General features: G+C 40.7%; 1 protein-coding gene across 1 annotated transcript; it reads right to left on the bottom strand.

The window, feature by feature from the left end:
- On the bottom strand, positions 1–27900 carry nup214 (nucleoporin 214). Its single transcript, XM_079235363.1, has 36 exons — positions 27823–27900; positions 26944–27139; positions 26416–26570; positions 25649–25847; positions 25485–25555; positions 25306–25369; positions 25017–25120; positions 24604–24710; positions 24387–24456; positions 23619–23742; positions 21600–21758; positions 19516–19954; positions 19285–19421; positions 19021–19109; positions 18236–18319; positions 17689–17838; positions 17120–17278; positions 16902–17005; positions 16644–16823; positions 16177–16265; positions 15996–16082; positions 15110–15430; positions 14784–14951; positions 14319–14430; positions 12331–12394; positions 11670–11739; positions 10548–10632; positions 10016–10068; positions 8082–9635; positions 6832–6905; positions 6556–6733; positions 5781–5936; positions 4016–4187; positions 2652–2815; positions 1866–1899; positions 1–783 (listed from the first exon to the last, which is right to left on the bottom strand). The coding sequence occupies exons 1-36, from the start codon at positions 27862–27864 to the stop codon at positions 747–749; spliced, it is 6051 nt and encodes a 2016-aa protein (XP_079091489.1). The 5' UTR covers positions 27865–27900; the 3' UTR covers positions 1–746.
- Between the last annotated feature and the right edge of the window lie 18 nt (positions 27901–27918).

Below are 27918 nucleotides of genomic sequence, written 5' to 3'. Positions count from 1 at the left end.
ATATATCAAGCGGGGATTTACTGCAAAAGTCATCTGAAAATGAATACATACCTTTTTTCACCATTGACCACAATTCTTTGTATTACAGTTTAGCATGTTGGGCTTTTCGTCAATTCTACATTGGTGTAGGACACGTTTTTGACATTCATTTACAACTGTACTGACAGATACGACTGCACTGAACATCAATTTGTAAAGCCATGCAAAGGACACAGTTTCGCATCATTCAATTCATGACTGAATGCTTTTGCAAAAACAAAAACTTACAACTGCTAGACACAAAATGAACTAGAAGCAAATATATCCCTGCAGTATGAATGTGATAACAACAAAGAATGACAAGTCTGTAAACTGCATAAATGTGCAACAACGTACTACATTTTCATGGAACCTTTTACAAAAAGATGATTTTGAGTTTTCTATGATTTTTTTAAAACCGCGTAGAAAATCTGTTTCTTCATGTTCAATATTTGATTATCCTAAGAAAATACTAAGATCAGGCATAAACTTCCAAAATGAATATATATATGTAAATATAAATTGCAAACTGAAAGCTGGTTGAAAACATTTTCTAAAATATACAAAACCTTTCTAGAAAAAGAAAATGCACGTATATCTTCCAATTCACTTTTCATTATTTAGCGCAAATGCAACACAATCTTCGCCCGATTCCCTTCTTCCATTATGTGGCACGAAGAGCTTGATTGCAGAAAGCACTGGAGCAGTGACGTGGAAGTTTAATAAAACTAGCTTCTCCAACTGGCAAATGTTTGTGGACTTGATCTGGAAGAAGAAATGACAGACAAAGGGGTTAAAGAGGAAAGACAAACAAGCAGTAGAGCTGCACAGCTTTGTATTAAAAACAAAAACAGAAATGTCTTTTGTAATTTATCAAATATCAGTAGAATTGAAATAGGATATATATTTTTTTTTTTCAACCAATCATCACTCAGCACGATAATTTCTATTAATTTGTTATTTCATTTTGATGTGTTTTTTGTTCTGGGGCATGAAATTGTAGTTTCAGTAACAGATTATAGAGGCTTGTTTTGTATATTAACTAAAACATATTATAATAATGCAATGCAATGAATCAGTACAGTTTAGCAAAGGAGAATTGATATGAATGTACTATGTAGGTAAATCACAAAAGAACAACTAAAAAAACGACGGAGAGGAGGATTATTAACAGCGTGTGAACGCGTCCAATAGGATAAGCGTCGTCTCGAATAACTCCAGCACACTTCAGAGTGCATTGCACTGGAACGCACCCCGGGGAACTCTGGCTGCCATGTGACACGCAGCAGCAAATGGAGGGAGAAGCAACATAAATGAAGAAGTAGGAAGTGGGATGAAGGGACGAAAGACCGAAAAGGAGAAGCAGTAGAATGGGAATTAAAATATAAATCACAAAGGGGCAATTAGTAAGGAAGTGCTAGGAGAGCTCTCATCCAAGCACCACTCATTTTAGGAGCATCAACTTTCCCTGTGGGGTCAGGATAATGTATATTTAGTATGAGTGGCATTGCACTGTAACATTTTATTGTATTATTGATTCTATTGGATATTGTGTAAGCAAGATCTTAGCTCAGTTTGAATCTAAATGAATAAAGAGAAGCGAAAAGGCAAGTAAAGAGACTAGATGAGGTCGTTTTAAATCTGAAAGGTTCTATGGGGAATTGTATTGTGGTAGAAAGATGAGCGCTTCACCACAGGCACAACACACTGCTGCCAGGGAGGAACAGGGGAATGTGGGTCTGTCTATTCATTGGTTCACACACACACACACACACACACACACACACACACACACACACACACACACACACAAAGACATTAAAATGCAATGTGTCGACCACACTTACTGGTTTGTAGATCCAAAAGTGTTTCCAGAGAATCCTACCAAATGAAAGAAAAAAGTGATTAATTGGGTGATTGTAGCAATAAAACATTATGAATGAAAAATGAAAACCAATGCAATTCTCATTTCACAGCACGAGTTATCAATAACATGTAACATAACATGTGCGTAACAGAACCTGACACAGGCAGAGCTCAAGGACAGAGAAGGTTTGGAAAGATACATGATGAAAGGAGCAATTGGATGGTCGGATGTACAATATGTATATGGTTAATGACAACGCCATTAAAGGAGACGCAAATGTGACAAATGTGTTAGAAGTAAAACGGAAGTGTGGGAAAAAAAAAGAAAAAGAAAAAAAAAAAGGTAAGTGGGAGGAAGCTGGCAAGAGAAGTCTGACCTGCTAGAGAACTCAGACATGAATGTTGATAGGAAACATTGCTATTTATATTGTATGATAATGTCCTTATTTATTAATAATAATAATGTCGTCATTATTATTCGTCCTAAAATAAAGTGCACAGACGTAAGATAAATCACTACATACTGGGTGGGAAATTACACCTGTGATTTGCACTGTTTCTATAAATGTATAGGATGAAAAATACTGGACTGATCTCAAAAGCTAGAAAATACTTTGTTGCCATTCCTATTAATATTGTACTGATGAAGAAGTGCATACCGACTACACCTGAGCTACTGACCGTTCTGCTTCCAACATTTAACTAAGAGCTGGTGAGCAAGAGGACACTTGAAGATGACGAGGGAAGAAAAGAAGTAGAAGTCTCACCTCCCGTCTGTTGCTGTTGCTGCTGCTGTTGCTGTTGTCCAAAGCCTGAGAAGCTGGTGGGCTGAGTAACAAACCCTGGGGCCTGTTGGTCCATGCCCCCGAACGATGGAGCGCTCTGATTGGCTAGAGAGCCAAAGGACGGGCCGCTGGGCGGTGAAGCGAACCTGAAAACGGAAGGAATACTAAGCCATGGCGACTGAATTTCTTATCTAAATAAATTGCTGATAAAAATGACAGAGACACTACTATAATGTACATATTCCTTGTTTAGCTGCTACGAACTAAACATACCACAAGACAGAAGGTGTGTGTGTGTGTGTGTGTGTGTGTGTGTGAGTGGATTGCGAGTCGGGGGTTTAAAATGGGTTTAATCCCACTCCCCTTGACTCCCAAGGGAGAGAATGGGGAGAATAAGCCAAACAGAGGGGAGCGAGGGCGAGCAGGCCAGTTTAATCTGCAGGCAGCATGACCCTGGACTGAGATTATGTGAGGGAAATAATCTAGTCTGGCACAGTGCTCCAAAGTTTTGTCTCAAAGCCATGCTCAGTGTAACAAAACACATGGATATGGTGGGCACACAATGTTGATAAAGATGGAGATAATGATCATTTTTCAGTTTAACATTTGGAATAAATCTGACCTGGTGGGGCTGTAAGGAATTTCCCATTTAGTAAGATATTCCGTCAAATTCAAAACTCAGTCAGTAGACAAGGTTTCAATGGGCTTCTACAATTTGCTCCATTTGGTTGATTTTATCACACCATCACTATAATGTTAATAGAGGGTTTAACAATGTGGTGAATGGGGCTCTTCAGTGGCTTTATGTGCTACGTGTTAGTGATGGCGCGCTGAGCGAGAGAGAAAGCAGATGTTCTGAGTCCCGAAGAAGTTGCTCCACCCTGCAAGCGCAATCGGCTGCTCAACCCTCTGATTGCAGAAAAGGCCTTCTGGCGCCGACATTCTCAAAGTATACAGTTGGTTTAATGCGTTCCACTAAAATGTTGTGCCACATAAAACATTTGCTGATTTTGAATTAAATCAAAAAGGAAAAGGAAATTGATACACTTGTGTAATAGGGCTGCAATTTGAGTACTCGTAAGAACATGGGGAAAAAATAAATAATCAAACTCGAGCGGCCAATTTGAATTTACAATTAAGTCAATAAGCATAACAGGCATTTTGAGCTAGTTTACCTTGTTTAATATTGTAATCAGTTTGATGAATTGCATTCCCTATTGACCCTTCAGTAAACTAAGCTAATTCATAAAAAGATAGAACACAAACGAGGAAATTGGATAATTTTGATTGGAATGAATTCAAACAAATTACGTGTTTAAACCTTTCACAGAACATTAGTTTCTTACCCAAATCCTCCCATGTTTGAAGCCGTTGTTCCCTCTCCAAACACTTTACCAGGTGAGGGAACCATGTTGTTGGGGAAGGAAGGGCTCGAGCCGAACGCTGCTCCACCACCAAATGCCTGGGAACTCCCAAAGGAAGGAGCGTTTCCAAACACTGGAGCGCTGCCAAAACCACCTGCAGTGAGGTAAATAGAAAAGTGCTTCAGGAGGTTTTGTAACAGAAACCACTGGACTATATACACAGACGGTCCTCAGCACTGGTACAAAAAAAAAAAAGGTCAGTGAAGATTCTTTTTCTGTGGCCTTTGAAAATAAACTATAAGCATGCCATGCTTCAAAGGATGTCAAGGGTATTTTTCTTTTCACAGAAGGCTGAACAGTTATACTTTGATATAAATGTAAATATATAAAATAACTACACATACATTCCACACTCATTTACATATTGTTCTTAATCACATCTCCAATACAAGTACATATGTTTCCCTATTGCATGTTACTACAAGATGTCTGAACTTGATGAATACAGCAACAGCAATGTGTCTTGTTACGTACAGTACATGTTTTGCAACAAGCTACGGAGGTGGGAGTGGCAGGGGAGAAAGGGAGGACTGAAATTACAGCCCGGCTACCAGCACGCCCCCAGTAAATAATTGATTGGGCTAATGTAACAAGATTAAATTCCCTGTACGTAGGCCAGTGACAGGGCATTAGTGTGCCGAGTGGTACCAATATCCCAGTAGAGCTGAGAAATAGCTGGGATGGCTTTCACACTGGCCAAGACTTATTTTACCAGGAATTAAAGATAGAAGTCCAATTTAAATCTTGAAAACCGAGGATTCTATTTGGGAGGGAATTCAGTTAATTCCCAATGCTCAAACTCTATGACTAATTTATGTAGCGTTTTAATTTATTGACTAAATAGTCTTGGTGCCTGGGCGTATGGGAGCATAGTGGTTAGTTTAAACCTTATAAAAAAAATCTAAATAGGCTAACTGTTTTTTTTCGACCATGACTCAACTGACAGATGAAAAAAACATTAAAATCAACCTTTTTACCCAGAACATTGCCGCTCTATTGAATGGTGATGATTATTCAATTTAGAAAATTACTTTTATAAATTACAGTTTTTAAATAATAATGCATCTTAAATATATGTGGGTATCAAATCTACATTTACACTTTGACTTGTGGCGTTGAGAGGTAACACTGCATCAGCAGGCAACGACGCATCACGACTACCTCACTTTCTGCCCTGCTGGGGTGAGGAGATAAGAAGAGCACTTGCTGTAGCTCAGGTGATAAAGGAGAAAGCAATGTCAGCTGATGTGCAAAATGGCATTATGTATAGATGCCAATGATTGCTATTATTGCCTTCCCACTATCACTGAAGCAGAGTCCCTGAGACAGACCACACAAAATGTCAAGCAGAGAATATCAAACATCTCTAGTACAAGCCATATCAGGTGAATGTGTGTAAGCGTGGAATTATAATATTATGTAGTTACTTGACTATTTACATTTGCTTGGCATTTAGCGCAGTTCTAATTATTTAATTATGTATTAATCCCTACCCTCAGGACGTATGAACAGCACATGGAAACAAGTCTAGTCTGGAAATGTCAGCACTATGAATGATCTAATAAAATGTTAACTGCAAAGTGCAAGCGAGCATCAATTTCATAGAGTGGATGCGAGTAGGGTGAGCCAATAAGGACTGTAGGACCAAAGTACTATGAGATTAAAAGGGGTACGGGGAAAGCTGTACCTGCTTTTGTCGGACTAGAGAAGGAGCCAAATCCCTGGGATGCGACAGTCCCTGCTCCAGTGCTGAAGGTCCCACTAGGTTTCTGCTCACCAAAGGCGGCGGCCTGTCCAAAACCAAAGGTCTTGGCACTGGTACTCCCAAACAGAGTGTTGGCACCTAGAGGAGATTCAATTTTTGCTTATATCTGCTTTGCAAAAAAGCATTTTAACTCAATGCATTGTTCTTGGCAGTATCCTCCAAAACGCCAGAAGGCGGAGAAACTAAATATACTGTGAAGAAGCAATAAGTCAACATGTGTTATCGGGAAAAACGCCATTAAACTAAACACCTCAATGCTGAGGAGGAATAGTATTTCACCGTAAACTCGAATTCATGGACAAACTGTATCGAAAGCCCCGTAAAGAATGGAGGAAATGCATCAAACAATTTGATTTGGTCGCCTTTCTAAAATGAGACATTTTAATAGTGCTTTTATGATTAAACCATTTGTGACAGTTGTCTGAAAAGCTCAGTGCCACGCAGCAGGCGCCCAGTTACAAAAATCAGAGGTGCACGACCAGAACGCCGCGACATCTCCGCACTCGACGCTCAAGCCGAGATGACTTTCTGGTAAACAATCATCGCACCAGCATAAACCATGCATTAGGCAGATAAATGCACCTTTTAAAAAGGACAGTAAACTGGGAAGTTGTTTCCGCTTCAGTTTCCATTTGGCTTCCAGTATGTGAAATATACTAGCAAGCTAAATTAATTTTCTACAGATTGCGTTACGTACCTGTCTGAGCAGGTTGCCCAAACCCTCCGGTGGGGGCATTGGTGCCGAATGGGTTCTTGTTGGCAGCGTCTTCGCTCGGTTTTCCTCCAAGGCCGGTGAAGAACCCTCCGCCGGCAGGTGAGCCCGCTGGATTGGCTGGATTTAAACCAAACAGAGTTCCACCAGATGATGGCTGCTGCTGGAAAATCAATTTTAGTTAAACAATGTGTCCAAAAGAATGGAATTGGTTGCTCTATCATTCAATCAAAAAACAACAACAAAATCGGTGGATGATACCTGTCCAAATACACCTCCGCTGCTAGCTTGTTGACCAAACGCAGGTGGCGGAGGAGTAGCGGCAGAGCCAAAAGCTGTAATAAGGAGGAAAAAGAAAGAGTCAAGACCGAGACATCCTCAGCGCTACGTGATGTCAGGAAGAATGACTGTAGCTACTAAAATATACACACATACATACACACACCTTTTTTTCCCCCCACAATCATAAAACAGAATAAGTTAACTCTGGAAACTCTGACCTCCCTTGAAATGTGTGAAGACAGGAAGTGCTGCGTCTTACTGCTGAGCCGACACATTAACATCAGCTGTCCAGAGACACAGACATTCCCATATTATGCGAGGTATTTAGAGAATCTTTGGGAATGCGACAACTCCCCTCGTGCCAGACTACCACACCACTCCAAATCCCACAGCCAGTCCCCCAATCCACTCAGGCAGGCAGTATACTACAGACACAATAGGATGGCTATTCATCCAGAAGAAGTGTCACATTTGACTTCAATCACCACAAAATGTGCAGGCTGGCTGGTCAGTTCAATGAGTGCTTCACTGCGCCTCACAGACGGTATACAATGTACCTATTTGCAGCTGTGTAGTTCTGATTTGTAAACATAACACCACTTTTGATTGACAACAACGTCTCCAGCTGACTTGTTTTTACAGCTGACTGCTTTGAAATTGAGAACCTTGTATCCCCCAATGCCTTTAGAAAGCCTGGAGGGGTCATTTTCCTAAATTATAAATAGGCACAAGATTCCAATATCATTTTGGTCTTGTAATGTGTTGTGGTGAAATAATGTAATGATTGAGACAGTCAGGTTCAGTGTAGCATTAGTGACATTGAAACTATAATTTGCATATGCCATAGAACATGAAAGACAAAAAGAATATAACACTTGCCCAAATAACAATTGTCAGAAGGGCAGAAACGCAATCTAGGTAAAAAAGAAAGAAAGCTGTGCCGAATATAGTAGCTACAACTATTTGTTCAATGTATCAGATACATATACAGCATTTAAGTGCATATACATATTAGATCAGACTTCAGATATTCAATGTTAGAGATCATGAACAGGCCCAAATAAACTTAATCAGGAGTCTGGACATCTCAAATCTGTATAGCTAGACTACTATTGCAACCCACAGATGTGTTTTTTTAACTCCGCAGAAAGAAATAACACAGTTGGCCATAAATTCTTACCATATTTTAAGAATGAGCAGTAAGAAATTAAGCAAAGACTCACACTCACCTGACTGCTGTCCAAAGCTGAATCCTGTAGATGAGGATGTGGTGGTGTTACTCCCAAACACAGACCCTTGCCCAAATCCTGTGCTCTGGCCAAATGCTGGTGCTGTGGTTTGACCAAACAGTCCTGAGCCTGTGCTGCTGGCTGTGTTGGCACCGCTTGTGCCAAAGGAGAAGGAACTGGCATCGGTAGCAGTAGCAGCGCCAAAACCACCTCCTACAGTAGTCGCAGTGTTAGCACTTGCTCCAAAGGCTGATTGGCCAAAAGAAAAGCCACTGGATGGTTCGGTGTTGCTGGCAGGCTGACCAAAGCCACTGACCTGGCCAAACACTGATTTGCCAAAACCAGTTCCAGTTGGTGTACCAAAGGCAGTTGAGCCAAAACCCGTGGATGCTGAGGCTGATGGGGGTGCTGGGGTTGAAGAAGCAGGAGGAGCAACAGGTTGTCCAAACACAGCTCCTCCAGCTGTAGTTGCTGTACTATAAACAGCATCTGTGGTGGGAGTGGTGGCTGTGGCAGCAACTGTGGTGATGACTGCTAAAATACCAAGGGAACTGCTGTCTGTTGTTGCAGGAGCTGGTTGAGTAAAAATGGAACCTGGGTTCTCAGAACTGGGCATCTGGAATGCTGTTGGAGCCACCTGGGAGACAGGTGCAACAGCAGGGGTGGCAACAGCAGGGGTGGCAACAGCAGGGGTGGGTACAGGAGCAATGGTGGTGGTGCTGTCTGGGGTGGCTTCTATTGTGGGAGCCGCACTGGCTGGTGCTGGAGGGGTTGCTTCAGTTGGTGCAGTGATGTAGGGGGGAAGGTTTGCAGTAGGGGCAGTTGTGGCCAAAAGGGGTGCGGGTGTTGGTGCTGTAACGGTGACTGCAGTGGTTTGTGTCACAGCTGCATATGCTGGAGGCTCAGATACTACAAGGGGACTGGCGCTGTCTACAACTGGCAAAGTAGCAGGTTCGTTTTCAGGGGGTGGTGTGTGTTCTGAAGGTTGTGGGGAAACTTTTGGTTCCTCTGAGGAGTCTGGAGAAGCTGCAAGGAGACTACCGAAAGACGTAGGTGAAGCCGAGGCAATAGAACTAGACTGGGGAACAGAGAAGGCCTGCTTGGGGCTCGGTTCAGGAGGCTTGAACAAACTGCCTGATGCTGCCCCCTTGGACAAGTCTGCTACTGGAGCATCTTCTGCAGACTTTTGGTGAGCGGACGCAAAGCTAAACTGTGCTGCTCCCTTGGCTCCACCAAGTCCAGTTTCCCCAAAGCTAAATGAGCCAAGAGCGGGTTTGGTGGCTGAATCTTTAACCTCTTCTCCGTGGCCCACACGTAGTCCAGAGAAACTGCCCAGAGTCTCTCCTCCAATTGTCTTAAGGGGCTGTGGCTCTATCTTGACGGCAGCTGCGGTAGAGGCAGGGTTATCCCCTGATGAGTTCGAAAGCTGGGTGGGAGACCCTGTGCCAAGAGCAGGGGAGGTGGATTTTGGGGTGAGGGTGAAAGGCTCTTCTCCAGTCTGGCTAAACATAATCTTGCCATTTCCACCGAAGGAGAATTTATTCACATCTTTCACTGGAGAGATACAAGAAGAAAATGATGAGTGCATATACATCTAATGCTTTTTTTCCATGCGCGAAGTCGCACCGCTTGTCAATGTCACAATTGACCAACACAACCAATCAAATCAAGCAAGAGGCGGGCTTTACCACTTCACTACTGACGTCCTGTTTTTATGCCGGTAGACATTGTTGGAACGGACATTGATATTAGCAATAGGTAATTGCGATGATATATAGAATTTCCGCTTCATCCTCCTTTAACAGCAGAACAAAAGCTCAATGTCTGCATTGAATAATTTTTCCCTCCGTTAATTACTTTTGCGCACCTCCACCCGCGCAACGGTGTGATCTGCCCCTAAGATTATCTGGTAGCAAGTTGCTGTATTATCTCACCTTGTGACATTCCAGCTCCCTGAGTAACAGAAGCAAAACTGAAGCTTCCAGGCCTGCAAGAAAAAAATAGTCACAATAAACCAAGAGCATCTTTAGCTTCTGTAATACCACAAATTTCCAAGTGAAACTGAATATGTGGGCAGGGTATTATTTCGAGAGGGATTTGATAAAGTTGCTGCAGTATCTGGAGAATCACAACATAAAAAGGCGGTGTAGGTGTTCACCTCCAAACACGCCTCCCTCACCTGTGTGGTTGGATTAGGAGTTATGGGCAAAGGAAGATATTCATATTTTAGACCTTCAAAACAGTCCTTTGGAAAAGTACACCACCAATGACATTGCAATAGCCAAATGCAACCAATGGCTATTCCACCCACAAGCTGATGGGCAAGTGCATTTATTGTTTTATTATGAAAGGTGTTAGTCACATTGGATTGGATAAATACATTGATGATTATGAACATATAATATTCAAAACATCAGGCAGTCTTTATATTTCAGAAAGCTTCTTTAAGTTTCATAATTGACTCACCCTGATGCAAAGGAGAAAGCTTTGCTGGTGCTTTGATCTGCTGAGAAAGCAGGAGCCACTGAAGCATCCACTTTGGGCGATTGAGCTGAAAAGACACAGAAGTTTATTGCCCGGTAGACAGAATTGTCAACTCCACTGTTCCATTTTCAATCTGACATTTCCTCCACTCAAATCAATTTAAAACTATTATTCAGCAGCCCAAAAGTAAAGGAGAGGCCATTGATTGAGGGAAATGATTCAGAGATATCGGGGGAAATTCTACCATATAGATTTGGTGTCTATACTGAGAGGATTTGTGTAAATGTTTAAGATTATTTGTAAGGGATGAAGATTCACCATGTATTGTAAAGAGGTGGCTGTCGAATGAGTAGGGCCGTTCACACCAGACGCGACTTAACTGCCAGGCGGTAGTTAAAGATCGCTAATATTAATGCCTCGACGGAGTTCATACCACACGAAAACAGGAAGGAAGTGGTGAAGTAATAAAGCCCGCCTCTTGCTTCATCCGATTGGCTGCCCTGGCCGAGTGTGACATTGATGAGCTGTGCGACTCCGCGCAAGGCGCTTAAAGTTGAGAATATTTAAACTTTTAAACGCGCCGAAAAAACGCTAGAAAAACGCGTCGCGCGGCATTTAAAAAGCGTGCATGAAAGGTGCGCCGTACCATAGGAAAACAATGGTTTTGCTAGCGACGCGTTTTTGAGAGAACAACACAAATGAGTAAAGAGAACAACACAAATGAGTAAGGCAAGAGAAGAGGAGAGGGAGCATGATACGCCAATAAAGACCCACAGAAAACAAGCTATGCCAGAGTCTCAACCCGGCATCTTGTAGCAGTCCGACAGAGGTAAATAATACATTTTCTTCCCAGACATCAAAGCAGAGTGCTGTCTGTATTTCAAAGATATCAGTTCATTTAATCGATTTAGAACAGCCTTAATAGCAACATCAGTGTTCATCATTATTACTCGCTGGTTACAAATCGAAAATCTAACATATTACTATTGAAAAATAAGTCAGGATTTTGCACACCCATAGTAAAGAATTGTAAGCAATGTTCTTGATTTAAAAAAACAGGTTGGAGGAAACTATGTATGCACATATGTCTAACTTGGTGCTTACCAAACACAAAGCCTGTTTGTGGGGTGGTTGTGCCTTCAGCGGACATCTTCTGGATACCTTGAGTAGAATTCTGTCCAGACAGTGTTTAAACAGGCATTGTCTGTTAGAGTTTAATTCTGCAAACTCTTGATACAGACAAACAGTATATCCATTGTGTATTATTAAAACAATCATTGTGGAGGTTCCTTTGCTATATCTGCTGCAATCTTAAATCAGATGCAGAGCAAAAGCAAGTGTTTATGTGCACACACGTGGCTAGAGATCAGTATGCTTTGGGTCACTCCCATTATACTAAACAGTGCCGAAGATTTGTGCAAGGAGTTCCCATGTCACCAAACTGCAATTTGTAACATGAACATGGGAGGGAGCTGGGGCATTTCTCACCCATGTAGTTAGTGGTCTGTCTTCGCATGTAAAACTGTCAGCAATCTGTGAATTCTCACAAGTTGAACCATCTTTAAAATTGCAGGGAGAGGGATACTAATACTAAATATGCTTGATATTGATACTTGCTTATAAGGGAAAACACTAATACCCTCATATATTTTCAGTTATTTTGAGAATGCTGACATCTTCATGTTTCATACATAGCTGTGTGGGTGTACAAACGCATGACAAGATGAAGGACAGCTTGGTGAGTGATGATAGATGTAGTACTCACTCGTTTGGCCTGGTTGGAAGAAACTGTTGCAAAGACCGGGGGTGCTGGATCTGGTATTGATGAGCTGCGAAAGAGAGCAGAACAAAGAGCGGAGTGTTCAGGGTTTCGCTTTTTAAAATTCTATCTACGTGGACCAATACAACTCGCATCTTAAAATTGACTGAGCTGAGGTGTTTTATGCCTAAATGAAGTATGTGCAACCCAAAACCTGGTCTCTGCTACCAAGTATTTCCGTTGTGTAGGATTGGACACAAATTACATTTTACAGTTCATCATCTCTCTATATAATAATATTGTGGGACAATGTTCATACCGATTTTCACCAAATCTTTAATAATGTGGATTTTGACATTTTTGGGAGTATGTTTTGGAAAAACAAAATAAATCTAGCTGGGAGTCATTTGAAGAAATGTCTGAACCATTACACTCCTGAGATAAAAGAAGGCGGTTGGAAGCAGGGAAACGCTCACATTCATAATCATCTTACTCTCACAATGCCTTGCTTTGCTTGTTTGTTATTGTGACCAGGCTTTATTTGGGAAAAGCCGCAAGGACGGATGGCTTGCTGAAATATCAAGCACAAAAGTGGAGCACAGCCCAGTGAGGCAGAAAGAGGAAGGCGCAGGAGACTGGAAGGGGCAACATGAGAGTGTGTGAGTCATGCAGTGTCAAACGAAAAACATGAAAAAATGGAAGTGAAAAGGATAATGGTATTAAAAAAAAGTATTAGACAGTGTGCATACAGTGCAGTCTATTCACACGGTTTTGTTTTGGCTTCATCAGAGTCACTGTTTCATTTCAAATCCAGTCTGCTGGAGTAGAGTCATGACATAAAAATACAGATCACAGTTATAATATTGAACAGGCTGCATTGTATTTGGCAAAGACTGGATCACACACACAGGAAACAAGCTAGAATGCAAAGGCTGCTGGCCTGGGCCAGTTGTGAGCATTGGCTAAGATTAGGTTAGGTGGAGTCAGTGACCTAATAAATCTTTGCCGGGGAGACACATTCAAAACAAACACCATAGCCCCTCGAGGACTCATAGTGACAGACTGCCTACTCACTGTATCAGAAATAGACGTGTATGTGGATACAGGCATGATTTAACGTCTCTATATATATATATATATATATATATATATATATATATATATATATATATATATATATATATATATATATATATATATAAAATAACATGTTTCATATTATACATAGATAGGAAAGATAAGATAAGATCGATAGATAAAATAAAAAATTAAAACATTAAATTCAATGTCAAATTGCTTAAAATTAGAAATAATAAAAAAGAACATTAATTAAATGCATCTGCCTTGTTAATTCAAATGTGAAAATAAAACGTTATTCCAATTCAAAGTGGAATGCATGAAAACCAGTCGAGACATATATAGGAACAAAACCACATGCAGCTATTCAGGGGCAAAACAGCTCAAATGTGTCATCAGTATGAGCCCACAAACTACACATATTGCGCGATTGTTTATTGTTATTCTGTCAAATAAAACAAATAAACAGTATTGTCCGTTTTGTTGATATCATTGTCACTATATCCTCAGAGCCATACCCAGACATGACATTTTGAGCCAACACGACGGAACTTTGGACATATTCGGTAAACTTATTAATGTGGACGTCATATTGCTTTTGGTCTCGTCAAGGATGGTCACCCTAGATTTGCTAAAATGTACAAAAACTCTTGCAAAAGTTGCCTGACAACTTAACCATTCAGGGCAAATGCCTAACCCCAACCATTTTGCGAGTGTATCGCAAATCTTGGGTTACCATCTAGACACAACCATTATAAACCTTTAACCAGACCGTTTACCTTGTCTGCCACATTACACATATTCTGAACTAAATTACATATTGTAGCTAGCTGACATATATTCAAAACAGCTCCTACATTAACACAACTAACTGCCACTTACTTATGGACATCTTAAGACATAACTCTTTTCTTTACCTCATAAAATTGGAAACCGGCATTGGAGGCCCTTTGTCCTTAAGCTCCTGAACATTGACCACCTGAGGAACTGTCTTCAAATTGGACTCGGTCAAGGAAGTACTGACCACAGCTGGAACACACAGAAATGTATATGTGACCAATTCACATACAGACAAAGAAAGGCAAATACCAGACAGGTGTATTTAAATGAATGTAATGTATCCATGCTGATTTAAGCCTAGTTTTAATTGCATTGAAACCGTTTAATAAGTAATTCTAAGATATAATGGGGAAAGTGCTTGGACATTAAGCTACCAGGTACATATTATTTGGTCTGGAAGTCTGTGTCTCCCCCTGGTGGATTACAGTGGGCACAGCGTACAATATGATACAAACAGCTTCTTAGACCCACAATGTTGCCAATAAAAAATGAATACATCTCCCATTACCATTAAAAAAAATGTAAAGTCATGCTCCCCCTACCTGTCTTCTGATTGGCCATCTGCCTGCGTAGAGCAGCAGTGGCTGCAGCCTGCTGGGCAGGGATGGGGACAGGGACGGCCCTCTCAGTTGGTGGGGCTCCATGTTTTACCGTCTTTGTGGCAAGAGCAGTGCTATCAGCCCCACTGAGGTTGATCCTATTTGTTGGAACTGAAATAGCAACACAGTGCGCAACAGTTATAAAAACAACGCGTGCCTAATAGTATTTGGTAGCTGCACTCAGTGTTTCATGTGACATTTAAAGGCAGTCATCTCCTGGCTTTGAACGCCACACAATTTTAAAGCAATAGTTAGTGTGATTTACTCACCAGGGCTGGCAATAGGGCTGAGTCCAAAGCCTATACTCGGTACTGAGTGAATTTTTGTTAAAGGGGTTGACTGGATGGCCCCGAAGCCAGGGTGGATAGAGGGGGTCCTCACAACAGTGGGGTGACGGGGGTTGGACAATGCTGGAGGGATGGCCGTAAGGTGAAAGGGTTCTGGCTGTAGTTCCTCCTCCTCCTCTTCCTCCTCCAGCTCCAAGTCAGCTGGATGAGGCTCCAGGGACTGGGACAGGGAGGACGTAGAGCTCACATCATCCAAGTCCTCATAGTATTTAGGTGAGAGGAAGGCCGAGCGAGACAAGTTGGCTGGAAGAAAATAGAGGAAGAACATCTAGTTCACCAATAATTGTGGTATAGCTGAATTATGGCAATATTTTTAAACAACCGTTACCAACATTAACATTTTACGGACATCATGGAGCACCACAAATGCAGAATTTTGACAATTTGCAGTTCTGATAAAATTACTATAAATGCCACCTCCTGACAAATAATAGAGAGCTGGTCAAAGTTTCCTCCAGAGAATTATTAAATAGCATCAACAGTTTGATCGTTGGTTAGTTATTGATAACAAAGCTGCTCTATTACAATCAAATTCATGTAGACTATGACGATATGGCACCAATGCAAGTTCCAAGACGTTTTGACCCTTCCGTATTTTATATATTCCTTGAAAATAAAGAATATTCACTAAAATACAACATGCATTTGTTTAAATAAATGCTTTTTTCTTAGTTTTACTGGTTTTGGAATCCATTTGAATTTTTGTTAAAGCTAAACTACATTTATGCAACAACAATTTATAGTCAGTAGACCAAATTTACACAAGAAAATGACTTGTTAGTAATCAGTTTGAGCAGCATGTGTGTACCTGGTGCAGTGGAGCGGACAGGAGGCATCTGTCCCTTAGAGAGGAAGTTACGCAGCTGGGACTGCTTCATTGGTGAGATCTTGATTGCTGTAAAAACGTTTTATACGTAGTATCTGTTAAAAAAATAATACATTTGATATCCTTCATTATTTGTATGTAAAAAATATATAAAGATTGATACCTGGAGACTTGGATTTGGTTTTAAGCGGGGTGGTGTCCAGCCTGGCTTTCAGGAGTGCGTCCCTCAAACTCTCAAGCTCGCTTTCCAAACTGTCATAAAACACAGACACAAGTTATTTAACGACAAAGTGTATCAGAGCTGTTTACCGTGAACTAATGCCAATAATTAGAAATCAATGTTCATGTCCCATTCCAAACTGAAATAAAACAGTGCAATCTTTGTTATTCTTGGACAACGGGGATTATTTTCCTAGCCATTAAAACGCACTGTCATGATACTTCAATTTATTTTGCTTTAATTATCTAAAATAAATTCTAGATTCAAATTGCAGCCCATTAAAGTCAAGGTTAACTTGAAATGTGATCTTATTCCCAAACCTACTCCACAGTCAACGGAATGCAATACTCATTTCTCCCAGAGATCTCCACATTCCTCCATCTCTACTACTGTTCTTTGCCAGCTCCTACCCAGCAGTTGTTTCAGTAGCAGCGCTGCAACTTATAGTTGGAGCGGCCGTCTTGTTGTAGAGGCGCAGTGAAGTGAGTTCCTTAACCAACTGGTCCAATTTGTTCTTCTGCTGGTTGATAATGTACAGATTGTTGGCCAGTGTGGTGAACAGACCCTCACGTCCCGGCACGGCCATGTGTCTGTGAAGAAGATAATTATTTCATAACGAATTATACTTAACCCTCAAGCTTTTCAGTATCAAATAGATTTGTGCTTACTTCAACTTTTTCTTCTTCTCAAGGTGTTTCTCCCATTCCACATCCAACACGTCATTGACATCTTCCACAGCAAACGTAACATACTGGTAGAGCCTGCGAATCTCCTAAATAAAGGGGGGGAAAGAAAACAATCAATAAAATAGAAGAAATGTTGGGAGTGTGTAAGTGATTAATTTAAAGGCTTTACGAAGAGAATTCGATTCATGCAAACATTTCACCTTGAGCTGTTCGTCGCTGCGGGGGTCTAAAGATTTTTTGTACAGCAGCTGTCTGTAATTTTTGTCTCTGCTCAGCTCACTCTGGGTTTTGGCTTCTTCTGCCCCAGCAAAGCCCTCCAGTAAGGTGGTCTTCAGTGCACCAATGTCCCCATGGAGAGACTGTGAATCAGAAAATAATAACCCCAATTCAAAAAGGAGACTCCAGGTATTAAACTAAAAGAAAACCACGAAATGATTATTTATTGTTTTTGTCAATATACAATTGAAAACAAGATTTTGTGCTGAACAAAATATTTTTGGTGTTCTTTAAAAACATCAAGAGTAAAAAGGGAGAGAAGAAAATAAACTGTATTCATAAAACATGGCTTTACAAAATGTCTTGTTGATGCACTCGCCAAAATAATAATATCCTAATACCGAAATGTTATGCATCGTCAAAACCCAGCCACAAGAGGGGAAGGTTGAACACATGTTGGGTGTTTTTATTTATCATAGGCAGTTGTTGGGTGTAGGATTTAACTTGCGAGTGTGTTTAGAGAACAAGGATCGGAGTATGTTTCGGTTCTTACCTCTGTTGTTTCCTTAATCTCCAGAGTGAAAATATGGAGGTCCTCTGACTCCTTCCTTAACTCCTTCATCTCTTCACCGGTGCCAACCTTGAAGTCAGCTCTCGAGCTTCGTGCCTTAAGATCATCCAACTCCTTCTGGAAATGTGCAATCTGATAACAAGTCAAAGACATGTTTAGTTACTGAAGCATATCATGCTGTAACAGAACTTCCAAATCTAACCTTTTTAGGAGGCCAAATAACATTTAACTTAACTGGCAATCCTTTGTAAATGTAAGCATGACTTTGCTTTTAAACTAACCAATGGTATTGAATCTTTTAGCCTGAAATCATGAACTAAGGCTTTATAACTTGGGGTATTTTGCACTGTTTCTAAACCAGCTTACATAATTATTCAAATTTGATTTTGATCAAGTGTCAGGCCAGATAACATTCAATTAATGATTTATTTTACTCTACATTCTCAACGGGTTATATACAATTTATTTGGGCCCCCCGGAGGAAAAGTGGTGCATAGTACTTTAGTGTTTACTGGATGATATGTCTCACCTCTTCCAGTATACCAGCCATAATGGGATCAGAGTCTTTCTTTTGCTGTAGCTGCTTCTCCAGGGCCTTCACACTAACAGCTGCCTGTATTGAGAAGTAATAAAGTACATTCAAATCTACACCTACACAGTTGGAAACAAATACACACACAGAAAAGCAAAACATTCTGATACCTAATTAACTCTTTTTGTCTGACAAAAAATCTGTTTCAATTGGACATGTAAAGCAACCACTACCAGCACTGGCTGGCAGCACTAAATTCTGTATAAACAAAAACAGACTTATGCTGCGTTCACAACAAAAGCGTTGCAAATTTTTCGCACGAGTAGATTATATGCAAAGTCAATGCACAGACGCGAATTTCCACCGGGCGGAATGACGTGAAACAAAATATTTGCCTCATTCACTCTGACGTTTTCCAATTTTGGCGAAACATTCACGTGACGCTAAGTTGCGAAAGCCAATCAGCGTTGAGATGCTCCGCCCGTCATCACTACCGTCCTGCCGTTTCTGAATCAAACTGGCTGCTAGTCAGTGTTGCACTCATTCAGACACTCTCCCTGGAGGAGTCGGAGCTATGTGGGAGATTCAATTGTAAATATTCATGCTCCCATTTATTGCACTCTGTTTATTGTTAAATGGTATGCACTTCCAGCCAGGACAAATTCCTTGTATGTGAAAACAAACATGGCAATAAATTGTTCAGATTCTGAGTAAACTCACGCAAAATATCTAAAAATAATAAAAGAGGTCTACTCAATGTATGAACAAAAAATAAATAGGACCTGTGGAGTTTGGACACGGGCCTGGGCAGCAGGAGCAGGTTTCTGGATGACTGTGGGTGTTGTGCTGGTTTGAACTGGACGCACTGGGGCTGATACATAAGCAACAACATTAAAATCACAACCCAAGCCATGAACACATAGGATTTAAAGAATTCATTGATACAATATATATATATATATATATATATATATATATATATATATAAATAAAAGAATGACACACGTGTGCAAAGAAGAAAAGTGAAGGTACTGAATCAAGCTTACCCAATACAGCAGGTGGCTTAGTGGCTGAGATTGGAGGGGCGGCCAAAATACTGGAACTGGGAGCAACTGTTTTGGGCAGCGAAGAATTGAAGGAGAAAGACTGCGGGGATGGTGCTGGGGTCTCCAGTGCTGAAAACCTTGGGAAAGAGCAGACCGATATATTTTGTATACAAACGTCAATGTCTCCATTGGAACGCCGTAATAAATGATGATAGGTACAAAATGATTTACCTCTCATTTAGATTAAGTTTTACTGTTGATGAGGAGGCAGCAGCAATGTTCTGGGGTGTTGGAGCTGGCACTGGCGTTGCCACTGTAGATGGTTTGATCGAAGGGGTGAAAGAAAACGCTGAAGGAGTGTCAGAGGGAGGAGGTTTGGATGCAAAGGGAAAGCCAAGGGACCCTGAGCCATAAGGTGGGGGCACCCCCATGGAGAACGGTGGAGGAGCAGAGGAGGCGCATGTAGTTGGGACCGTGAAACTGAAGCCCGACGATGATGCCGTGGACGTCGCAGGAGCTGTGGGAACCATGCTGAACGGGGCAACAGAGGAAGATGCAGCAGGGGCTAGAGGGGTGGAAGCAGGTGCTAAAGCAAAACCAAGATTTGGGAATGTTGCTAGGGAAGATGGGAAGGCGGCAGCAATTTTGGGTGGTTGGGCAGCCAAAGAACCTGTGAACAGAAAAGAAATTGACTCTCATTTGATCTCATCACATGCTGGGGAAGGTTGTGTCTACAAGCAGAGGTTGCAAATTCTAAAAGTAACTAGATTAGCCCTTGAGACAAGACCAAGTTCACATTTCTCATGGTTCTTTCTTTGGCACAAATATGTTGAGCCTTGAGGAGTAAAAGTAAGCCCTTCAGTCTAGTCAAAGATCTCTGCATGACCAAAACAACTGGTGTCATTCTACGAAGGCAAGTGGATATAAAAAGACATAAAACAATAAATGATTAGATAAAAACATCTTCACAACAATCCAGAGACAGAAGAAAGAAAAACATAAAACAAGGCTGATCATGTGTAAATAACATTTTGCTTCCAAAAAGTGTGATCAGGGATGATAATATTGCAATTAACAAAACTGTGTTCTACTTCCTTTCCACTCTCATCAGCACCACACTCAAACACAACCCAGAACTTTGTCGGCCCCGTGCAATAAGATCTCCCAACGTCATTGGTGTATTGGTAATTAATTGTATGAAAGTAATTGTCCCAGCTCGGACCTAAGGCTACTCCACCACCCAGCCTTCTGTCTGATGCCCGGTCGCAGAAATATAAAATGGATTAAAGCATCGGGAGGTCGGTGACTGTTGAGCCCACATCTTCACAGAGCCCTGGCTCCATCGTTCATCCCGGATCAAGCTGCACTTGACGGGCGGACGGCAGGACAGAGCGCAGGACTCCGGTGAGACGAGAGGTGGACTCTGTGTTTACATGATGCTTGGTGCTCAAACAGTCAAAGCTGATGGACCTTGTTTTCCTCATGTTGAATTTTTTATGTGAAGATGTCGGCCTCATTATCTGCCCAGAGAATTGTTTTTGTTGCTGCTGTTAACATTTCTTTGTGATGCAAATTTTAAAAATGCATGACAGGAATGTACTATTTTGGCGTTTTGTTTGTCATGTGTTTGTTGAGCTACAAATGAAGTCCGCTGTGCATCCCTGGGTTGCATAATGCCAATAAATGATCCTTGAATTAAAAAGGTGGAGTGTGGAACGTTTGTCTACCCATAAACCATAGCGATGGAGCATCAGCTACGAGTATGGCGGACTATGGCGGAAGAAGTTTCAAGAGAGGATGCTTTAGATTTGTTAAAATAACTCTGCATTACAAAGGGGCCGGGGAGTTGGGCTGTGAAGATGCAGCAAGCTCACCAGGCAAAATATAGAGAGCTTTTTTCTGGCGGTGATAGGCTTCATCAGCATTGTGTGCCCTTGTTTGGCAAGGGCTTGAATCAAAGAGACCTTTGTGTATATGTAAAAGTCCTGCATGCTATCTTTATGTTTAAGAACTAAAATGTTATGCTAAATAAAAGCCATGTTCCTTTAAAGACTTTAAGATAAGCTTAATATATTTGGACATGTGTTTACTTGATTGACGGGTCTCTCAGGCTGTTAAACTGAGCTGCGATACCAAAAAAAAAAAGTAAAAATAAAATTAAAATTGCCCCTTTAATAAACCAGTGGATGGCCAACACTGACTGCCAAGACTGCATTAGATGATTATCTCTTCAGGAAATGTATCACTGCAAAAAATGATGCAGCCTTCAACAACATTTTAGACTAAAACATCTATTGAGTCACTGGCTGTCTTACCTTGCTTAGGCACTCTCTCCCCCTCCAAGGCGAGGCCAGTGGGAGCTGAGACCAGTTGCTTAACCCCCGGATTGAGGTTGAGCAGAGCAAATGGGCAGAGTAATCCCTCTGTGGAAAGCATCAGCATCATGGGTGCTGGAGGCAAGGTCTTCTCTTCACCTTTGAGAGTAGAGAGACGGGATACAGACATTCAAACAGAGAAATACTTGAGTACATGATGTGCAGAAAAAGACTTGACTCACACCACTGCACGGGGAAATAATTAACAGCAAGTGCTTTATGCTCACTATGCTTGCAGTGTTCAGAATGATGTTTGTCTCTTTAATCATGAAAGCATGTAAAGGCTGTATGTTAGTGCGGTACTAGACCGTGGCTCATTCTGCCCCCCAGTGGTTAAAATAAGGGTTCAGATAAAAAGTGGTGCACTGTAACCGTGTGCAGAGATAACCGTCCTAACATGCATCATTTGGTAAAACAGTCCATCGCATTCACCCCCAAACTCTTTCCAGCTCTTCACACCCACTTCCCTGTACTTTCTAAAAATCATGCAGTACGCTGTGAGCTGAAGAAACGAATGGCAAAACCAGCCTAAACCAACATTTATCTAATGACTCAAGTGTTCACACTCCAAATGAAATATGCATTAGTCAGAGTTGAAACAAGTAATTTCAGACACACAAAAAAGTAAACTTTGTCCTCAACACAGCCGTTTCATATCTAAAACTATTTCGAAATTAAAACTTTCACCGGCATCTGCGGATGACAGCAGTAGTTGCTCTTCCTAAAGTACAGTTTAACATTTGATTAATTACAACTGACTCACCTCACTGACTAGCATCCCATACTTTACATATTCAATATGCAAATTACGTATTCATGCAAACACAAAATGCTTCACGAAATAAAATGATCCTAAGCAACAACATAAGCACACAATGCAGAAAACCAAAAAAATAGCATCTCATGTTCAGTTTATGTTATATTCCAGTTATGAAACTAAAGTTAAAAGGTAATGAGAAGTAAAACTGGTGACAGCGAGTGAACAGAAGGGAGCGGCACATGGTGAACCTCATCAGCATTCTGCAACAGGATTGTCTGGGCTTTGTTGTTTGTTGTGGTCCTCTAGCTTGCCTGAGCCATTTTAATGAGGGCATTTTTTTCCTCCACATATAACTCTTGTTTCTCTCCCTTTGCGTTCCCTATCTAATGTCTCACTTCGTATAAAGGTCTTGATCAGACAATAATCATGTCAAAATGTTGCTACCATTGCAGGTTTTTTGTTGCTGGGGAGGGAGTTCTTGGAGTGAGCGGGGAGCGATGGGACTAGACAGCAACAGCAGCTCTACGTGAGTGTCTGGCAGACTAAGCCATTTAAGATAAAACAGTGTTCCGAGGCGGTAGCTTATCTATATTCTTTACACACACTGCAATACAGCACTGCAGTGGATGCTGTATGCACAAAGAAACCCGACAGATTTCAGCTTCATTCGATCATGGGGGGGTATTGAACATAATGTTTTGGAGCTTAAACAAAGGAATGCTGTCAAGACATAACACCAACTATCATGACATTACAGTTAACTTTAATATGACAGGAACAGTCTTGATTCTTGAATGCTTATAAACAACTTAATATCAAAACATCATTAGACAAACAGAAAAAGCTGCAGTGCTTTGAAATATTAAAAAAATACAACAGTGAATCGTATATCTTGCTGGCTACAGTATGGAATACTAAAAGCTCATGGGGTGGGCGGTATAGTTGGCAAAACTATTAAAATCCCATTTGAATTCACACAATTCCTTAAAATAAAAGTATAACCAAATAATACAAAAATTGAAAAGTGCTAAAACAGACTTTACTGGGCTCCAAAATTGGCCAAATGACAACAATCTTTGAGTGACGGCATTGCTGAAGAGATTTAATGGCAAGCATTGGGGAAAGTGTAATTGTATTGTGTAGATGTGCAAATATAGTTAGTGGGGCGAGGAGGTAAACAGAAAGCCAAATTCACTTACTGATGTGGATCTCATGCTGGCTGGTGTAGTCTATGGCTAAGCCAAGGGGCAGAGTGTCTTCATTTGTCTCAGTCACTGGAAGCTCAGCCCTACTCGCATCTTCCAGGATCCAGAGCTCCCAGATCTAAAAGGATAACGAGCAGTCATGGTCATCACAGTCTCCAGAGATTTGATGGGGTTTCCTCACACCAGCAGTAAGCATTAAAACTGGTAAATTAAAGCTCAATGAAATGATCTGAATAAAGTTTTAAAGGTTAAACAAGACATAGCATCATAATTCCATGTAATTATTCGTAGCTTTGAACAGACCCAAGATACAATTATTCGTTTTGTAGTCCAGTAATTGGAAAAACCTCAGCATATCCACAAGCTGGCCTCACTGTCCTTAAGATGGCTGGTTAAGCAATTGGCATAGCGGTTTGTTGACTGTAGGTGGGGAAAGCTCTGCTAGCATAAATTATTTAAAAGGGTTTTCAGTGAGAAGAACTTTGTAGAACAGTTATGTAACTCTGATACTTTGGAGCATCTCATAATGCAGGGCCCAAAACTAATGCCGTACATTGGATCGTTTGCCGGTGCGACAAATTAAAATGTTTCGTTGCACAGTTTTTTGGCTCTGTGCTTAAAAACTATACAAACCTCAATTTACTTCACTCCTGGAATTTAAATGGAAGTCCATAATAGTGAAATACCCCTTTCATTTCTACTTATATTCAGCGTGTCACTTAAACTTGGGATTTCAGTAACATCACCAGTTTTTCCACTCACTTTGTCCTCTTGTCTGGCTGCTATGACGCTGACTTCAATGGAAGCCGCTGATGCCGCAAACACAAGGTCCCTGGATGAAATAAATAGGTGAAGCATTAAATTAATTAAACATGACATTGAAATGAATCAAACTTAAGAGTTTGCACTGATAAACACATGTATTGTGCTTTGGGGCACCTCCTATACATCCATGCCTGTAAATCTTGATCATTCTTACCAGTCCTCTACATGGCTCAGAAAGTAGTGGTGTTGTCGCTCTGTGCAGCTGCCGTACACCGTGTCACTGAAGTTCAGATACTTTGTCTCCACCTTCTCATCCTTCTTCTACAAAAGCAAAACATAAACAAATCACACTTCAACACATTTGCTTAATGTACATTCACAAGCTGAAACATCTGTATGATGGAAGCATATATATATATATATATATATATATATATATATATATATATATATATATATATATATATATATATATATATATATATATATATATATATATATATATATACATATACATACACACACACACACACACACACACACACACACACACAACATTGCCCCTCCATTGAAGACCGTAGCAGTGAAATCTGACAATAATACAAATGTGATGTAGGGCGTACTCACAGGAAGGGAGATCAACACTAGCTCAGGAGGAGTCTCAAGGGACCCATCTGCAGCAGCATATACCACTGCAAACACAAAGGTTCTCAGCCACAGCACATCCAGAACTGTGGGAGACAATGGGAAAGAGTCATTAGCCACAGCAGCAATGAAAGTAAAACTAAAATGACATAACATGTGTTGTACTGGTTACAAATGAAGTCTGTCTTATATGCATTTCAGAATCAAACTCAGTTTACGAGCGTACAACACAGATGTTGATACATTTTCATTGGTACAGGATTTGTCTTACCTTTGACAGGTTGGTCAGAGGTGTAGAAGTGTGGACATGGGATAATTTTTTTCTCTTCCAGTGCCTTTTCAACAGAGGAGAAAATGAGTTATCTATCTGGTCAGCCATTGAAATCCGGAGCTCTGATGGAGGAATACATGCTTTATTTTCAATTAAAAAGGTGAATGAGGTTCACTTACTGGTGTATACTGACTGACTGAGGAATTCATTTTTCCTGCAGCGACTTGTTTTCCTTTTGGACTCCAGCAAACTGTGTGAAACAAAGTACATTAACTAAAATTGAGCCACAACAAATACATGGAGAAGAAGTGAACTAAAATATTATTCGCAGTCTATCACTCACTACATGTGATGCCACTTGAAGGTGGTAGCTCAGCGTGCACTCTGACACCGTCAGTAACATCCAAAATCATCATCCGGCCATCAGACAGACAGACAGCCAATATGGATGCCTGGCCAGGATTCCACTTCAGGTCTTGTACTACAGTGCCAGGGTGTACTGCTGGCATCAATGATGCAAAAGGTAGCTTCTGTGGTCTTGCCTGGAAAGGCAAAAAGAAAAGATGAAGAAATTAACATCCGGGAAAGAGAAATAGTGAAATGTATTTCATTTTCATTTAATTAGGTCATAGACTATGCCCATCTGCAGAAGATATTTACTAACTGTATTTATAAAAGGTCAACATACAAAAAGGAGAATAATAATTTGGAGACATTATGAATTGAATTACAAAGGATAAATAATTATTGAATTCAAAATAACTGCTGAATGTCTGGGTTTTGTTAATATTAGGAGCATCTGCGAGTCTGCTGCTGTTCATAATGGATAGCTCTGCATAATATGTCAGCTTAAAGCTGAAAACGTTCAGCAAATGTTTATTAGAACAGTCATTTATTTCCCTGTAAACATTGTTCATTTCAGTAAGTCATCTGCATCGGACACATATTTACTGGAGGATTGTGGTGATTCTGAGACCTGCAGTTCTACACAACTAGCAAATCTTCAACTATCCGTTTATGTTTGTTAAGTAAACAAAAACAAAATCCTGAAAGAAGCATGATACATTTTTAATACACTCGCTCATAAAGTACACTGACTAACGTAGTCACCTTGTTCACGAAGGTGCGGACATCATAGAACGTGAGGAACAAACCCGCCCCCTCGGACATGCCACATACTGACAAGGTAAGTTCATCACTACTGAGAGCCAAGTGGTGCAGAGACAGTTCCACAGTCACCTCCGCCAACGCTGTGACCCCCTCGACTAGAACAAAGAGGAACATTTTGATGGCATTGTGAGAAGATAAGATATTCCTTTATTAGGCTCGCAGTGGGGAAATTGCCAGATTACAGCAGCAGACAGCTAAAGTGCACACAAGAGACACATAGTAAAATAACAAAAACAAGTAATATAAATAAACAGTAAAACAGTAAAGAATCCACAATATTATATATACAGACAGAATACAATTTATTAAAATGTATTTATATTGCACCAGTTGAAGTGATTAAAGTGACTTAAGTGTTTTGTGTCAAAGAGACACAAATGGGAATTAAGATGAAGATGTATGAATAACACGAGAATGTCGTGAAAATAGATGGGATGAACATACAAATGTAAACCTGCACGTGCATACCTATTTCGTTGGCGTTGCCGTCGAATGTATCAGCAGACAGAATGTGCTGAGTTTGGTAAACTTTAAATGTTCTGTCGAGCCCGACAAAAGTTAAACCAAACTTGTTCGAGATGGCGAGCAGACTACTTCTTTCTCTTGGCAGATCTTCAGCAGGGTCAAAGACTCTTGTTTTCTTCATCTGACGAAACTGAAAATCCTGAAAAAGAAAAACAAGTAATGATTGATACTTTGGGGTGAACAGTGAGTTTAAAAAAAAACATATGTGGATCCCGGTGGACCGCCCTTTGGGATGAAAAGCTATAGTGTGCAGTATGCTTGACAAGCCTGACAGCCACATGTATTTAACATGAATGCACCATGCTTTTCTTTTAAACAGGTAACGTATCTGGCTACTTTCATCTTGACTGGTTAAAGTGAAAGTTTAACTTAACTCTTGGTTGCTGCGCGGTCACGTTAGCTAACTAATGATGCTACGCTGCATTATCAACTTTATAGCAATATCTACAGAACCTGACGAGTATTTCATGACTTGATTTGACAAACAGGATATTGTTAATTCACATGTCACGTTAACATGCATATCTCAATGAGGAAAACGTAACAAGATTTAGCGGACGTGCTAATAGCTATGGTTTTAGCATAAGTAGCTACAAAGTCAGAAGATACAAGTTGCTGTTTTCTTGACTTAAACTGCTTCCGACGTCTTTAACTGTTATTTGTGTCTACGTTATTACTTTGAAAATGTGTGCTTTGTGCTATGGTTATCTAAAAATAACACATAAACCAGGCCAGAAACAGAGAAAACCAAAAGCCTCAGCGCGAGCAAACGTTAGCTTGCTCATGCTAACTTGTCAACACAGCTTAAGGATAACGCCATACCTTCATTTCCCTCTCAGGGGGGGAATCCGTGTCGTCACTCATTGTGAGGGACAGAAGCGGTTGCTTCTCCTGGAGATAATGCTGTATTCGTGTATT

Source organism: Taurulus bubalis (genome assembly GCF_910589615.1).
Source record: "Taurulus bubalis genome assembly, chromosome: 19".
NCBI classification, from domain to species: Eukaryota; Metazoa; Chordata; class Actinopteri; order Perciformes; family Cottidae; genus Taurulus; species Taurulus bubalis.
This window is presented reverse-complemented; position numbering and strand designations above follow the sequence as displayed.

What these genes read in the sequence shown, in the direction of transcription:
- nup214 (XM_079235363.1), bottom strand. Translation starts at nt 27,864, where the DNA reads ATGAGTGACGACACGGATTCCCCCCCTGAGAGGGAAATGAAG. An exon ending in CTGAGCCATGTAGAGGACTG is followed by an intron (nt 24,457 to 24,603) that starts GTAAGAATGATC and finishes TATTTCATCCAG; the next exon opens with GGACCTTGTGTTTGCGGCAT. An exon ending in AGATTAAGGAAACAACAGAG is followed by an intron (nt 17,279 to 17,688) that starts GTAAGAACCGAA and finishes TCTGATTCACAG; the next exon opens with TCTCTCCATGGGGACATTGG.